Source organism: Pseudophryne corroboree, chromosome 7, assembly GCF_028390025.1.
Source record: "Pseudophryne corroboree isolate aPseCor3 chromosome 7, aPseCor3.hap2, whole genome shotgun sequence".
In the NCBI taxonomy this organism is placed as follows: Eukaryota; Metazoa; Chordata; class Amphibia; order Anura; family Myobatrachidae; genus Pseudophryne; species Pseudophryne corroboree.
In genome coordinates, this window is record NC_086450.1 from 291,757,227 (window position 1) to 291,772,496 (window position 15,270).

Genomic DNA, 15,270 nt, shown 5'->3' on the forward strand with positions numbered 1-15,270 from the left:
AGCAGGCACGACCTCCACCCGGGAGAGTGGGGACTTCATCAAGAAGTCGTCGCGCAGATTGCAAGTCGGTGGGAACTGCCACAGGTGGACATGATGGCATCCCGCCTCAACAAAAAGCTTCAGAGGTATTGCGCCAGGTCAAGAGACCCTCAGGCGATAGCTGTAGACGCACTAGTGACACCGTGGGTGTTCCAGTCGGTTTATGTATTTCCTCCTCTTCCTCTCATACCCAAATTGCTGAGAATCATAAGAAAAAGAGGAGTGAGAACAATACTCATTGTTCCGGATTGGCCAAGAAGGACTTGGTATCCAGATCTGCAAGAAATGCTCACAGAGGACCCATGGCCTCTGCCTCTAAGACAGGACTTGTTGCAACAGGGGCCCTGTCTGTTCCAAGACTTACCGCGGCTGCGTTTGACGGCATGGCGGTTGAACACCGGATCCTAGCAGAAAAAGGCATTCCGGATGAGGTTATTCCTACGCTGATAAAGGCTAGGAAGGACGTGACGGCTAAACATTATCACCGTATATGGCGAAAATATGTTGCTTGGTGTGAGGCCAGGAATGCACCTACGGAGGAATTCCAGCTGGGCCATTTCCTTCACTTCCTACAGTCGGGAGTGACTTTGTGCCTGAAATTGGGTTCCATTAAGGTCCAGATTTCGGCCCTATCCATTTTCTTTCAAAAAAGTACTGGCTTCTCTTCCTGAAGTTCAGACGTTTGTAAAGGGAGTGCTGCATAATCAGCCCCCTTTTGTGCCTCCAGTGGCACCTTGGGATCTTAATGTGGTGTTGAGTTTCCTGAAGTCACACTGGTTTGAGCCACTCAAGACCGTGGAGTTAAAATTTCTGGCTTCAGCTTGGTGTGTGTCAGAATTAGCGGCTTTGTCACATAAAGCCCCTATCTGGTTTCCCATATGGACAGGGCAGAATTGCGGACCCGTCCACAATTTCTGCCAAAAGTGGTGTCATCTTTTCATATGAACCAACCTATTGTGGTGCCTGTGGCTACTCGTGACTTGGAGGATTCCGAGTTACTAGATGTGGTCAGGGCTTTGAAGGTTTATGTAGCAAGAACGGCTAGAGTCAGGAAAACTGAGTCGCTGTTTATCCTGTATGCATCCAACAAGCTGGGTGCTCCTGCTTCAAAGCAAACTATTGCTCGCTGGATCTGTAACACGATTCAGCAGGTTCATTCTGCAGCTGGATTGCCGCTTCCTAAATCAGTAAAAGCCCACTCCACAAGGAAGGTGGGCTCTTCTTGGGCGGCTGCCCGAGGGGTCTCGGCATTACAGCTTTGCCGAGCAGCTACTTGGTCAGGTTCGAACACTTTTGCAAAGTTTTACAAGTTTGATACCCTGGCTGAGGAGGACCTTGTGTTTGCTCATTCGGTGCTGCAGAGTCATCCGCACTCTCCCGCCCGTTTGGGAGCTTTGGTATAATCCCCATGGTCCTTACGGAGTCCCCAGCATCCACTAGGACGTTAGAGAAAATAAGATTTTACTTACCGGTAAATCTATTTCTCGTAGTCCGTAGTGGATGCTGGGCGCCCGTCCCAAGTGCGGACTTCTTCTGCAATACTTGTATATAGTTATTGCTTAAATAAGGGTTATGTTGTGGTTGCATCAGGGTTGATCTGATGCTCCATTGTTGTTCATACTGTTAACTGGGTAAGTTTATCACAAGTTATACGGTGTGATTGGTGTGACTGGTATGAGTCTTGCCCTGGATTCCAAAATCCTTTCCTTGTACTGTCAGCTCTTCCGGGCACAGTTTCTCTAACTGAGGTCTGGAGGAGGGACATAGAGGGAGGAGCCAGAGCACACCAGTATCCAAATTCTTTCTCAAAGTGACCTGTCTCCTACGGAGCCCGTCTATTCCCCATGGTCCTTACGGAGTCCCCAGCATCCACTACGGACTACGAGAAATAGATTTACCGGTAAGTAAAATCTTATTTTTTGCCATATATTCCCTCACAATCTAAGAAAGCGCCTCATTATCAAATGCAGTCCTTTCGTTCCAATAAAAGCAAGAGAGTACGTGGATCGTCCTTTCTTGCCAGAGGTAAGGGCAGAGGGAAGAAGCTGCAAAACACAGCTAGTCCCCAGGAACAGAAGTTCTCCCCGGCCCCTGCAAAATCCACCGCATGAAGCTGGGGCTCCCCTGAGGGAGTCCGCCCCAGTGGGGGCACGTCTTCGACTGTTCAGCCACATCTGGGTTCACTCACAGGTGGATCCCTGGGCAATAGAAATTGTTTCCCAGGGTTACAAGCTGGAATTCGAAGAGGTGCCTCCTCGCCGGTTTCTCAAATCGGCCCTACCGACTTCCCCCCTGGAAAGGGAGATAGTGTTACATGCGATTCGCAAATTGTGTCTTCAACAAGTGGTGGTAGAGGTTCCCCTGCTTCAAAGAGGGAAGGGGTACTACTCAACTCTGTTTGTGGTCCCGAAACCGGACGGTTCGGTCAGACCCATTTTGAATTTAAAATCCCTGAACCTTTACTTAAAACGGTTCAAGTTCAAGATGGAATCGCTCAGAGCGGTCATCGCCAGCCTGGAAGGGGGAGATTTTATGGTATCTCTGGACATAAAGGATGCATACCTGCATGTTCCCATATATCCTCCTCATCAGGCGTACCTGAGATTTGCGGTACAGGATTGTCATTACCAATTTCAGACGTTGCCGTTTGGGCTTTCCACGGCCCCGAGAATTTTCACCAAGGTAATGGCGGAAATGATGGTGCTCCTGCGCAAACAGGGTGTCACAATTATCCCATAGTTGGAAGATCTCCTCATAATAGCGAGATCACGGGAGAAGTTGCTGAACAGCGTTTCACTTTCACTGACTGTGATACAGCGACACGGCTGGATTCTCAATATTCCAAAGTCGCACCTGAATCCTACAACTCGTCTGCCCTTCTTGGGCATGATTCTGGACACAGACCAGAAGAGGATTTTTCTTCCGACAGAAAAAGCGCAGGAACTCATGACTCTAGTCATGAACCTGTTGAAGCCAAAACAAGTGTCAATACGTCATTGCACTCAAGTCCTGGGAAAAATGGTGGTGACATACGAAGCCATTCCCTACGGCAGATTCCATGCAAGGACATTCCAATGGGACCTACTGGACAAATGGTCCGGGTCACATCTGCAAATGCATCAGCGGATCACCCTGTCCCCCAGGGCCAGAGTATCTCTCCTGTGGTGGCTGAAATGTGCTCACCTTCTAGAGGGCCGCAGGTTCGGCATTCAGGACTGGATCCTGGTGACCACGGACGCGAGCCTTCGAGGTTGGGGAGCAGTCACACAGAGAAGAAATTTCCATGGCCTTTGGTCAAGTCAAGAGACTTGTTTTCACATCAACATACTGGAACTAAGGGCCATATACAACGCCCTACGTCAAGCGGAGATCTTACTTCGCGATCGACCAGTTCTGATCCAGTCAGACAACGTCACTGCAGTAGCTCATGTAAACCGCCAAGGCGGCACAAGGAGCAGGGTGGCAATGGCGGAAGCCACCAGAATTCTTCGCTGGGCGGAGAATCATGTAAGTGCTCTGTCAGCAGTGTTCATTCTGGGAGTGGACAACTGGGAAGCAGACTTCCTCAGCAGACACGACCTGCATCCGGGAGAGTGGGGACTTCATCAAGAAGTCTTTGCGCAGATTGCAAGTCGGTGGGGACTGCCCCAAATAGACATGATGGCGTCCCGTCTCAACAAAAAGCTACAAAGGTATTGCGCCAGGTCAAGAGACCCTCAGGAGGTAGCTGTGGACGCCGTAGTGACACCGTGGGTGTTCCAGTCAGTCTATGTGTTTCCTCCTCTTCCTCTCATACCCAAGGTGTTGACGATAATAAGAAAGAGAGGAGTAAGAACAATACTCATTGTTCCGGATTGGCCACGAAGGACCTGGTATCCGGATCTGCTGGAAATGCTCACAGAAGATCCGTGGCCTCTTCCTCTAAGGCAGGACCTGTTACAACAAGGTCCCTGTCTGTTCCAAGACTTACCGCTGCTGCGTTTGATGGCATGGCGGTTGAACGCCAGATCCTAGCGAAAAAAGGTATTCCGGATGAGGTTATTCCTACGTTAATAAAGGCTAGGAAGGACGTGACATCTAAACATTATCACCGAATATGGCGTAAATATGTTTTTTGGTGTGAGGCCAGGAATGCTCCTACGGAAGAATTCCATCTAGGCCGTTTTCTTCACTTCCTACAGACGAGTGAATTTGGGCCTAAAGTTAGGCTCCATTAAAGTTCAGATTTCGGCCTTATCCATTTTCTTTCAAAAGGAATTGGACTCTTTACCTGAAGTACAGACTTTTGTGAAGGGAGTACTGCATATTCAGCCTCCTTTTGTACCTCCCGTGGCGCCTTGGGACCTTAACGTGGTGTTAAGTTTCCTGAAGTCACATTGGTTTGAACCACTTAAAACAGTGGAGTTGAAATATCTAACTTGGAAGGTGGTCATGTTGTTAGCCTTGGCTTCGGCTAGGCGAGTTTCAGAATTGGCGGCTTTATCACATAAAAGCCCCTATCTGGTTTTCCATATGGATAGAGCGGAATTGCGGACCCGTCCTCAATTCCTACCTAAGGTGGTCTCATCCTTTCATATGAACCAACCTATTGTCGTGCCTGTGGCTACACGTGACTTGGAGGATTCCGAGTCCCTGGATGTGGTCAGGGCTTTGAAAATTTACGTGGCCAGAACGGCTAGGATCAGAAAAACAGAAGCACTGTTTGTCCTGTATGCAGCCAACAAGGTTGGCGGACCTGCTTCAAAGCAGACTATTGCTCGCTGGATCTGTAACACGATTCAGCAGGCGCATTCTACGGCAGGATTGCCGTTACCGAAATCGGTTAAGGCCCATTCCACTAGGAAGGTGGGCTCGTCTTGGGCGGCTGCCCGAGGGGTCTCGGCACTACAGCTGTGCCGAGCTGCTACTTGGTCGGGTTCAAACACCTTTGCAAAGTTCTATAAGTTTGATACCCTGGCTGAGGAGGACCTCCTGTTTGCTCAATCGGTGCTGCAGAGTCATCCGTACTCTCCCGCCCGTTTGGGAGCTTTGGTATAATCCCCATGGTCCTTACGGAGTCCCCAGCATCCTCTAGGACGTTAGAGAAAATAAGATTTTAAAACTAATGGTAAATCTTTTTCTCGTAGTCCGTAGAGGATGCTGGGCGCCCGTCCCAAGTGCGGACTACTTCTGCAATACTTGTATATAGTTATTGCTTACATAAGGGTTATGTTATAGTTTCATCGGTTTTGGACCGATGATATGTTGTTTTTTCATACTGTTAACTAGATAGTATATCACAAGTTATACGGTGTGATTGGTGTGGCTGGTGTGAATCTTGCCCTTGGATTAACTTAAATCTTTTCCTCGTACTGTCCGTCTCCTCTGGGCACAGTTTCTCTAACTGAGGTCTGGAGGAGGGGCATAGAGGGAGGAGCCAGTGCACACCCAGAGTCAAAGTCTTTCTTAAAGTGCCCATGTCTCCTGCTGAGCCCGTCTATCCCCATGGTCCTTACGGAGTCCCCAGCATCCTCTACGGACTACGAGAAAAAGATTTACCGGTAGGTTTAAAATCTTATTTTAAGGCGATATTCAGTTGTTTTATTATGGCCGATCTTCTGTCTGAAGTGATGGGAGAGCGAGGAATAATATTCAATTGTTTTTTTATCGCGCCCAGAGAAGTCTGGTTTAGCTTAGTAAAGCAGCTAAACTCGACCAAAGTAATGGACATGACATGAAATGTCCCATTTGGATGGCCAAACGGGTCACTTTTTGCTCACTTCAGCTTACAACCCCCGGGGTACGCAAGCTAAAATGCCCAACGCCAGCAGCTGAGAATAAGGCAGAGTAGCAAGCATAATGCAGAGAGATTGCAGTTTGTGAGCAGCATCAGAGTTTAACATGGGTGGTGGTAGAGACTTTACTAAATGCAGTATTTAATGCTTTCTGGTTCAAATGTTTACCAAGGTGAAGCAGGAAGCACTATCGACAAGATATATTAACATCTCATTTGCTGGAGCAAAGGAGTGAAAACTCCCTCATCAGGCGATTCCTGCGAGACCCCCACAGTGCAAGAATCTAGTGCTTTCTCTCCTCCTGGCCAGCTCACTGAGCATGCACAAGATCTCTCTACTATCGCGAAATCAATAGCTACAGGTGTCGGAACAGTCAGTGCTACTGACCGTTGATACATTGCTCCGCACATCGGCACGCTATTTTAAAGATAGCAGTGCCAGTAATGACAGTGGCGCATGGCACCACTGTCATTTCTCTCACATTTCCTCCTTCATACATGGGGAGAAGCATACCACTTCTCCCCCATAATTGCACTTCTTAAGTCTACCACTCTGTCAGGTATCTATCAGGTCTTGAGTGTAAAGATGGGCATAGAATTCTTCCCACCCCAGTGCACTTGAGAAACGGTAATGTCTCTGTCCGTAACCCTCCAGCAAAATGCAGCTGATCAGCAAAACTTTGAATCACAATTTCACATCAGAGGGTTTGTTTACTAAAGGTCGATTTTTAATCAATTTCAGATAGATGAAAATTGATCTCAATCGATGTTGAGTTTCATGGGATGAAACACATGTACTATTTATATTGTTTTAATATTCATTTTTAAATGTTAGTAAATGTGTGTTTTAGCCCTGGAAGGACAACTTTTGGACCGATTGCCATCGTTTCAAAATCATTAAAGATCTATGGAAACCTACCTTCAGTAAATACACCCCTAGAAGAAAGAAAAAAAAAAAGGAAAACAAACAACACAAAAAAGTTAGACGGTAGAGCCCTTCTCAGCATAACAGATCTGTACATAACAATTCCGTAGACTAACAAAAAGGAGAAATCTGAAAATTGTACCTAGGGGAACTAGTGCACCTAGGGTAACTAGAGCAAGGTCAGTTCACTTTAAACAAATATAGTGCACATTTTTATTGTACAGCAGTAGGGTCACATATTTATATTTTAAATATATTTATAATAAAATATTATGTGTGTGTGTGTGTGTGTGTGTGTGTGTGTGTGTGTGTGTGTGTGTGTGTGTGTGTGTGTAGGACCTTATTCAGCTTCAGTTGCAGTTATGCTATTTTAGCAAAACTGCAACTGGCTGGCTGTGATCGCCTGCTGTGTGCCGCCAAGCATGCAAATGCCCGGCAGCGATGTGATCACAATGCAGTTGCTCTTTCAAATGTGGAATATAAAAAATAGACAAAATAGAAGCGATAAGAGTAATATTGCTACAACGAGCATCCAACATTGATCCAATGCAAAGTCAATGAAGTTTCTAATAAACAGAGTCACATATAGTCCACTTACAGTAGTAGCTCATATTCACAAAACTTTAGCAAAATGGAGATCACCACGTTGGACATTCAGGATCTGGAGGCAGCCGCCTCTTCACAAACATAGGTCATAGCATCATTGGAGATAGTGAAATCCATAAAATAATCTCAGTCAAACAAATACAACTTGGTGAGATAGAGGAGCGCAAATTTCCAACCATCTTTAATAAGCTGACAGCACACCACCAAAAATTCCTTTCATGCCCGTGTCACTTCAGCTTAATCTTGGAGTAATTGCAGTTTGTGTCCTTTCCAGGTAAGAGACCTTTGTTTTCTTGATGCAGACAATAATAACTTATAAGGTACCTAAACACAGGCATCATAACAGTCCAGATTTATGGGTAACCATGCTTGGGCACAGGTGACTTAATTAGTACCTTAGTCAATTTGATTTAACCATCTTGGATAGCCCTAAAACTTGGACTCTTAAGGTGCCTTGAGGACTGCGTTTGGGAACCTCTGATTTATGGAGATTGTTTCTACATCTGAAAACCGTAACACGAGATCGGGCAGGAGCTATATTTTTAACCAGGTTACCAATGGTGTGCTTCTCCAGTGACTAGATTTCAACAATCATTGTCCATATCTAACAAAGCTGGCAATGGTTGACAGTGAAAGTGGTACAGAGCTGGTGGCCAACCAGCTGCAAATTTATTTCTTCTAGACCTGTTTTCAAGGTCATCTGAATTATGACACCACATATTTCGCTTTTTCTGTAGAGAAGTAGCGTGCTGTTTGAAATCAGGAATATACTAAAGGGCTTCACCTAAACGGGATTAAGCTGTGTGTACCCGCTGTGTGAATTCTTAAAGATGTTCTTTCATATCTTGAATAGCCTATGTAAAAGTGGCATTTGCTCTTGAAACAAAAGAGCTGCAGTATCTTTATTAGCTCTTACCATGTTCTGTAGGAAGTGTCCTGCGCTTCATACATGATGGTCCTCAAAGGGAGCATCTCGCACAGTCTCCGCAGACACAGATGAAGGGGTAGCTGCCATGTTTGCCCTGCTTGTTTTCTGTATACTGGTGACAGTGTTTGGCTGACATAGAATGAGATAAATATCTGTCCATGCAGACAAAAGGTTCCTGTGAGGGGTGACCCCTTTGATGTGACCACTCGGCGGAAGTAGGGTAGCCGCCTCAGCAGTCCCCACGGAGTTCATTTAGGACATAGCTGCATGCATCGGAGCTATAAGTCCATTGAAAAGTGGTTTCTAACATGTTCATCATTAACTTAAAAAAAGGTTCTAGGTCGCCCTAATTATTTTGTAGAACCAGTTTCTTTTAACCAAGTAAATATAATGTTTTGCAGATGTACCTAATTTACTGTTACTTACATAACTAAATAATAGTTCTGCATCTTTCTCCCAGAGTTGACCTGGTCTAGGACCATAAAAAGTCTTCAGTGTGAGGAGCTGATGTCTGAGGGTTTAGTGAACCACTAGGAAATATCAAGGTAGATTCCAGGTTGTCTGTATGTTAAGGTTTTTCTTTACACTAACATTCCTTCCGGACAATTATTTTTGCAGTTATAATGTGTGAAATATCAATTAATATTTTCAATTACTAACAATAGCTTCGAAAGTTTACATAATGCACCCGCAATGCACAATAAAACACTTTAATGTATCTTCTTGTTGTAGAGATCATGAAATTAGTATACAGAAAGTTGCACAGCAGTGGTTCCCCATAATGTTAGGTTGTGGCTAAAAGGTTCTTCTACAAGCCTCTTGTAGTGCCTGTAGACAAACGAATGTCTCAAAAAAATCAGAGAATGATATTGACACACAATAACAGGCTCCAAACTATATTAATAGGCTCCAAATCTATATTTCATAGGTTGTACCAAGTGATCCCAACTGAGAGAAAAGTACATTTGCAATAGTGAAACTACTTATTATTAATGTTATTTATTATGTGCTTAAAATAGAGTAACTACACTTTCTCCGGCAGGGTACACAGGTTATCCACAGGATAACATTGGGATATGATGAAGCGACACAGATTTGCACCAAACAGTCAAAGCTTTTCGGCCTCCCAGCATACAATGGGCCCATCCATATTTCCTTGCCTCCTGACTCAGGCAAATCAGTTTTTTGTTTTGTGCGGCAAAAGCCGGCCCATGGTCAAGTAGCAGCCCTAAGCTTTCTTACTTTATTTTTATAGTCTTACTATTTTTTCTTGAGTGATCTTTCTAAAAAGTGTCTTATACGTACCTTCGAAAGAGTCGCTCCTACAACTCCCCGCCGGGTCGCGACAACGCTTACCCACGAGTACAGAGCTGTTTCGGCGGGCGTCTGTGTCGGATAAGATAAGCAATCCAGCTGACGTTACCAGGCTGTGGCCGGAGCATGGGGGGTAAAGTAAGGCATCGGTTTCGCTTCGAAGGGTAACTCGGACACAGACGCACTGTTTTGGGAGGAGACTACCAACCAGTCGCTGACATGGCTGCCACCTAGGTTGCACCAGCGCTAGTCCTTAGGGATCATAGGCTCTAGGTGTAGTATGAGACCGCGATCCCTAGGGTTGATGTCGTCAGTGGGGAGTCAGATGCTCCCCTGCTCGCCCCTCCCCCCGGTTCATGACCAGTTTCCTCCGAGTCAAGGAGCGGTGGTGTACACTATTAGCATCTGGATCCACTCAGCATTTGCAAATGTATTGCTCGGTCCTGGAAGCGGGGTGAGTCTCCCTGTATCCCACTCTACTGAATCATGCAATACAGCACTAAGTCTCTATCTACCTTTTGAGTACGAAATAGTTGGAGAAGTGCCTAAAGCATATATCTGATAATTATTACTGTTGTTTCTCTTACGTCCTAGAGGATGCTGGGGTTCACATTAGTACCATGGGGTATAGACGGATCCACCAGAAGCCATTGGCACTTTAAGAGTTTGAGAGTGTGGGCTGGCTCCTCCCGGTCACAGCTAGGGGAGCTCTACAGAGCTTTTCTAATAAAAGTTAGTTTTAGAGTTTTTTTTTTACAGGAGGCTGTAGGCAACAGCCTGCCTGCAGCGAGGGACTAGGGGGGAGCACTGTCCGCCCTGCGGGGTCTGAGCCACTGTCTCCGCTGACTGGGCACTGAGCTCCAGAGGGGTCGGATCGTTCGCCACAGGGGACCGCTCACCCCAGCAGCATGCTTACAGAGCTGAAGAGTGGTGAGTGAGACACCGACCCCCCTAGCAAGCGGGGGGCTGATGTGAAGATGGCGGCACTAGGGAGGGAGCGCAGTATTAACTGCACTCCTAGGATGGTACCAGAGGCACATAGTGCGGCGCTGTGAGGGGTGCCCTGAGCCAGCGCTTACCCCCCACACTGGTCAGCAAGCCTGCCGGGGTCCGAGGATCTCAGCCAGCAACTTTCCTCAGGTCAGTATAATCATCTGAAGATGGCGGCAACGGGGAGGGAGCGCAGTATTAACTGCGCTCCTGGGAAGGCGCAGAGGAACATGGTGCAGCACTGTGAGGGGCTCCCTGGGCCAGCGCTTACCCCCACACTGGTCCAGAAGTCTGTCGGGGGGTCCCCGGATATCAGCCAGCACATTTTACCTCAGGCCAGTATAATCCTTGAAGAGCGGGAAGACAGCGCCATTAAGGGGGCGGAGCTTCTCAGATTGGACCCAGCTGCATTCCAGCACTATTTTCCTGCCTGCACAGCGCTGAGATGAAGAACAGGTCCCTCCACAGCAACTCCAGCTATCTGTACACGGTGCCAGGGGGTTGTAGAAGGGATGGGAGGCTGTAAAACGACTGTGTATCCTATTAAGGTGCACAGTCAGCGCTGACAAGGGCTCTCCCTTTATAAAAAGCACTGTGTGTGGGTTGGCTCCAAGCCCTGTGTCTCTCTTGCCATTCTTGGGGGGGAAAACTCTGTCTACCCCCACCTTTGTGTGTGTATGGAGTGTTTGGTGGTCTCCTTTAGCTATGTCCAGGGACACTGTGTCATATGCTGCGGAGGATTTATCCTCCCAGGATGATCTCATTCCATGTAATCAGGATAGCACTGGTTTAGCACAGATTCCAGCAAGGGAACCTGAGGTTTTTTTTTCTATCAAATCTTGGATTTCTCAGATTTCTGACAGGGTTGCAAGTAATGAATCTGCAACCCAAGTATTACAGAGCTCTATGGCAGTATGGCCTGTTTCTGGTACCTCAGGACGCCCAGCTATATACCCCCACAAACGTGCGCTTGTGCATGTTACACAAGCCGACACTACATATGGTGATGGGGATGTGTTGCGGGTTGTCCACATCTCTTGAAAAGGGGGTGCAATTGTTAATAGAGGCTATCAGGGATGTGTTAAATGTTAATGATACCACACCTGAGCAGGTTGAGAAGGCTTTTTTCACTGAAAATAAAAAATCCTCTCTAACCTTCCCTGCGTCAAAGGAGCTGAATGCTATATTTGAAAAAGAATGGGAAAACCCTGAGAAAAAATTCCAGGTCCCTAAAAGGGTCCAGGTGGCATTTCCTTTCCCTGAGGAGGATAGGAAAAAATGGGAAAACCCTCCGATTGTTGACGCGATCCTGTTCCAGGATCTACAGCCTTAAAGGAGCCGGCTGATAGGAAAATTTATAACACGCTTAAATCAATGTACACTGCTTCAGGGACCATATTACGTCCCACTATTGCTACTGCATGGATTGCAAAGGCAATAGTAAAGTGGTCGGCTGCCTTACTTGAGGATTTGGATACGATGGATAGGGATGACTTTGCATTGTATTTACGCAACGTACATGATTCAGCAGGTTTTATGGTCGAATCTATGAAAGACCTTGGTTCCATGGCTGCGGGAATATCTTCCATGTCTGTTTCAGCTCGTCTGGGACTGTGGCTGCGCCAGTTGTCGGCCGATGCGGAATCCAGAAGAAGTGTGGAGTGCCTACCCTATACAGGTCAGGCTCTCTTTGGGGAAGCTCTAGACGTGTGGATATCCACCGCTACAGCGGGTAAGTCTCAGTTTCTTCCCTCAGCAGCACCTGCTCCGAAAAAATCTTTCTCTTCATCTGCAACACAGTCCTTTTGGCCTAACAAGCCTAGAAAGGCCAGAACATCCAATACCTTCTTTAGGGGAGGTCGGGTTAAGTCCAAGGAACCTGCCGCTGCAGGTTCCCAGCAACAATGGCCTGCTTCGGGTACACCAAAGTCCTCTGCATGACGGTGGACTGCACGTCCCGGTGGTGGGGCCTGTGGGAGCGAGACTCAGACACTTGAGTCATGTCTGGGTATCGTCCGGCCTGGATCCCTAGGTGGTAGATAATGTGTCTCAGGGATACAGGCTGGAATTTCAAAGTCTCCCTCATCGCTTTTTCAAGTCAGGCTTACCAGCTCTGCTGGAGGACAGCACTGTACTACAAGACGCTGTCCAAAAGCTGGTGGTGGCACAGGTCATTGTGCCAGTACCATCTCACATGCTGAACAAAGGTTACTATTCAAACCTTTTCGTGGTATCAAAACCGTATGGTTCGGTCAGGCCCATTCTGAACCTAAAATCATTGAACCCCTTTCTGAAGGAGTTCAAGTTCAAGATGGAGTCTCTCAGGGCAGTGATATCAAGTCTGAAAGAAGGGGAATTCCTGGTATCACTGGATATCAAGGATGAGTACCTCCACATTCCGATCTGGCTTCCGCATCAGGCTTATCTCCTCTTCGCATTGCTGGACTGTCATTTCCAGTTCCAGGCCCTGCCATTCGGCCTCTCCGCGGCCCTGAGGGTGTTCACCAAGGTGATGGCGGAAATGATACTACTCCGCAAGCAGGGTGTGAACATCATTCTATATCTGAACGATCTGCTGATAAAGGCATCATCCAGGGAGAAGCTGCTGCAGTCCATTGTTCTCACAACACGACTGCTCCAGAGTCATGGTTGGATTCTGAACCTTCCAAAGTCACATTTGGAACCAACCCAGTGGTTATCATTTCTGGGAATGATCCTGGATACGGAAGTGCAGAGGGTGTTTCTTCCGCAGGAAAAGGCGTTGGTGATACAAGCTATGGTCCGGGATGTCCTGAAGCCACCCCGGGTGTTGGTTCATCAATGCATTCGCCTATTGGTAAAGATGGTGGCCTCTTACGAGGCTCTCCAGTACGGAAGGTTCCACGCTCGAAAACTTTGACCTTTTGGTGCAAATCCGCGGTCGCTTCATCATATCCCAATGTTATCCTGTAGATCCTGTGGATTTAGGAGAAATACCGTTATCAACAGTAAGCTCTTACCATAACGTATGTTTTATTAAACTGACAAAAGTAGAGTGGTGCAAGTGCAGCTTTCATTGTTTTCTGTTAGCTGTTTAATAATCCTCTGATTAGCACCATGTGTAATATTTGCAGAGTTCCATAAATATTAAATCTGAAACTGGATCTTATGTTCACATTGGCCCAAAAGTGAAGTACTCTGAGGATTTTGAAACTGATGAGGAGGAGAATGATGATGACAGTACGAAAGTACACTCTCAGCATGGTAACGAAAGTGACCAGGTAATGCATCACAAATTTAGTAGTATTGATTTCAGGAGCATATGCCACTAGCACTCCCATAAAACTTTAAACTTAAATATATAAATGTAAGTGTTTATCTGGATGTTTTTGTGGTTCTTTAAATATATTCATGCTAGTAATTCCAATGTGAGTTCTAAAAACCAGAATAAAGGTGCCCAATTATTATATGTTAGTAACAGATATATTGCACACAAGTGGAAAACTGCAAGGCCAAAGTCAGGAAATTCAGTTTTGATAGTTTAAAGCAGTAGTCCCCAAACTTTTTTGAATCATGGCGTCCTAGAATATAAAAAAAAAATTCCCATCACCCCTACGCCAAAAGTTTCTCATAAAAAATATTACATTGAGTAAATTGTGTTTATATGTTATCCTTAGGTTAAGTTATGTAGTGAGGGACAGGATTCACTACTGTTTTGGCCACAAATTTTATGATTGGAAGCCACAAGCACTGGATTTGCCTACTACATTGACCATAAATAATTTAAAATGGTCATAAACCAACCCAGGGCTCCCCTGCAAGTGCCCCAAGTCACCCCAGGATGCCATGGCACACAGTTTGGGAACCACTGGTTTAAAGTATTATTATGTATGCTAGCTGACTTAGATGTTTCAATTCAGTAAGTTTAATCTTTGATTATTATAGTACATAACATCATGTGTACTTTTTATTCTAAATTATCTAATGAAAACAAATGTATAGTATTTTACAGATTCTGGTGTTAATGCAATAGAAGGAACAAGAAAGAAACGGCTGCTTTTAGACGCTGGTGATGTTAAGGTGTGTTGTGTTCCCAATTATATTTTAAAGCTAGATATTTTTTTTTTATGTTCAAAAAAATAAAAAGTTCATGGAGCCACTAACTACTAAACTGACAATTACTATAAATCAAACAAATAATCAAACAATTTACACAATCCAGTAATATTTGTTACACTCCCAAATGTGCGTAGCTTATTGCACTTTAGCAGTGCCAGATTTAGGGCCTGGGACTGGAAATATTTTAGGGTCTATACTGAGAAAGGGAGGAGCAGTGACCAGTAATGTGTGGGTGTGGCTAGTGCCATGTGGGAACTGTTAGCGCCATTGTCTCTCTAAATATCTAAAAATAGAAAATTGCTGAATTTTGTGCAAGAACTGGAAATACAGTTTTAATACTGATGTTGTCCTGATGATGCGCCTATTTTTTTGTGGAGTCCTGGAGTTATACTGGTACTTTTAATGCACAATACAATTATATTGGTTCATTTAATGTACAATATCAAATGGCATGAGCTTTAGTTCCTTTCTAGATCGTACTTAAACTGGGTATACACTGGAGCGATGGGCCAATTTGCTGTTTCATAATGTCAAATTGCCTACATCGCTCAGTATGTATGGGTGATTGCATGCTAGTGACGGTCGCTTGGTTTGATG

General features: G+C 45.7%; 1 protein-coding gene across 4 annotated transcripts in view; it reads left to right on the forward strand.

The window, feature by feature from the left end:
- Positions 1-15,270, forward strand: part of KATNIP (katanin interacting protein) — a 465,431-nt gene that overhangs the window by 85,007 nt on the left and 365,154 nt on the right. For all 4 annotated transcript variants that reach the window (XM_063934229.1, XM_063934228.1, XM_063934227.1 and 1 more), the window contains exons 6-7: positions 13,689-13,835; positions 14,557-14,634. In XM_063934229.1, the coding sequence (XP_063790299.1) occupies positions 13,689-13,835; positions 14,557-14,634 (225 nt within the window). The remainder of the gene's footprint in view (positions 1-13,688; positions 13,836-14,556; positions 14,635-15,270) is intronic.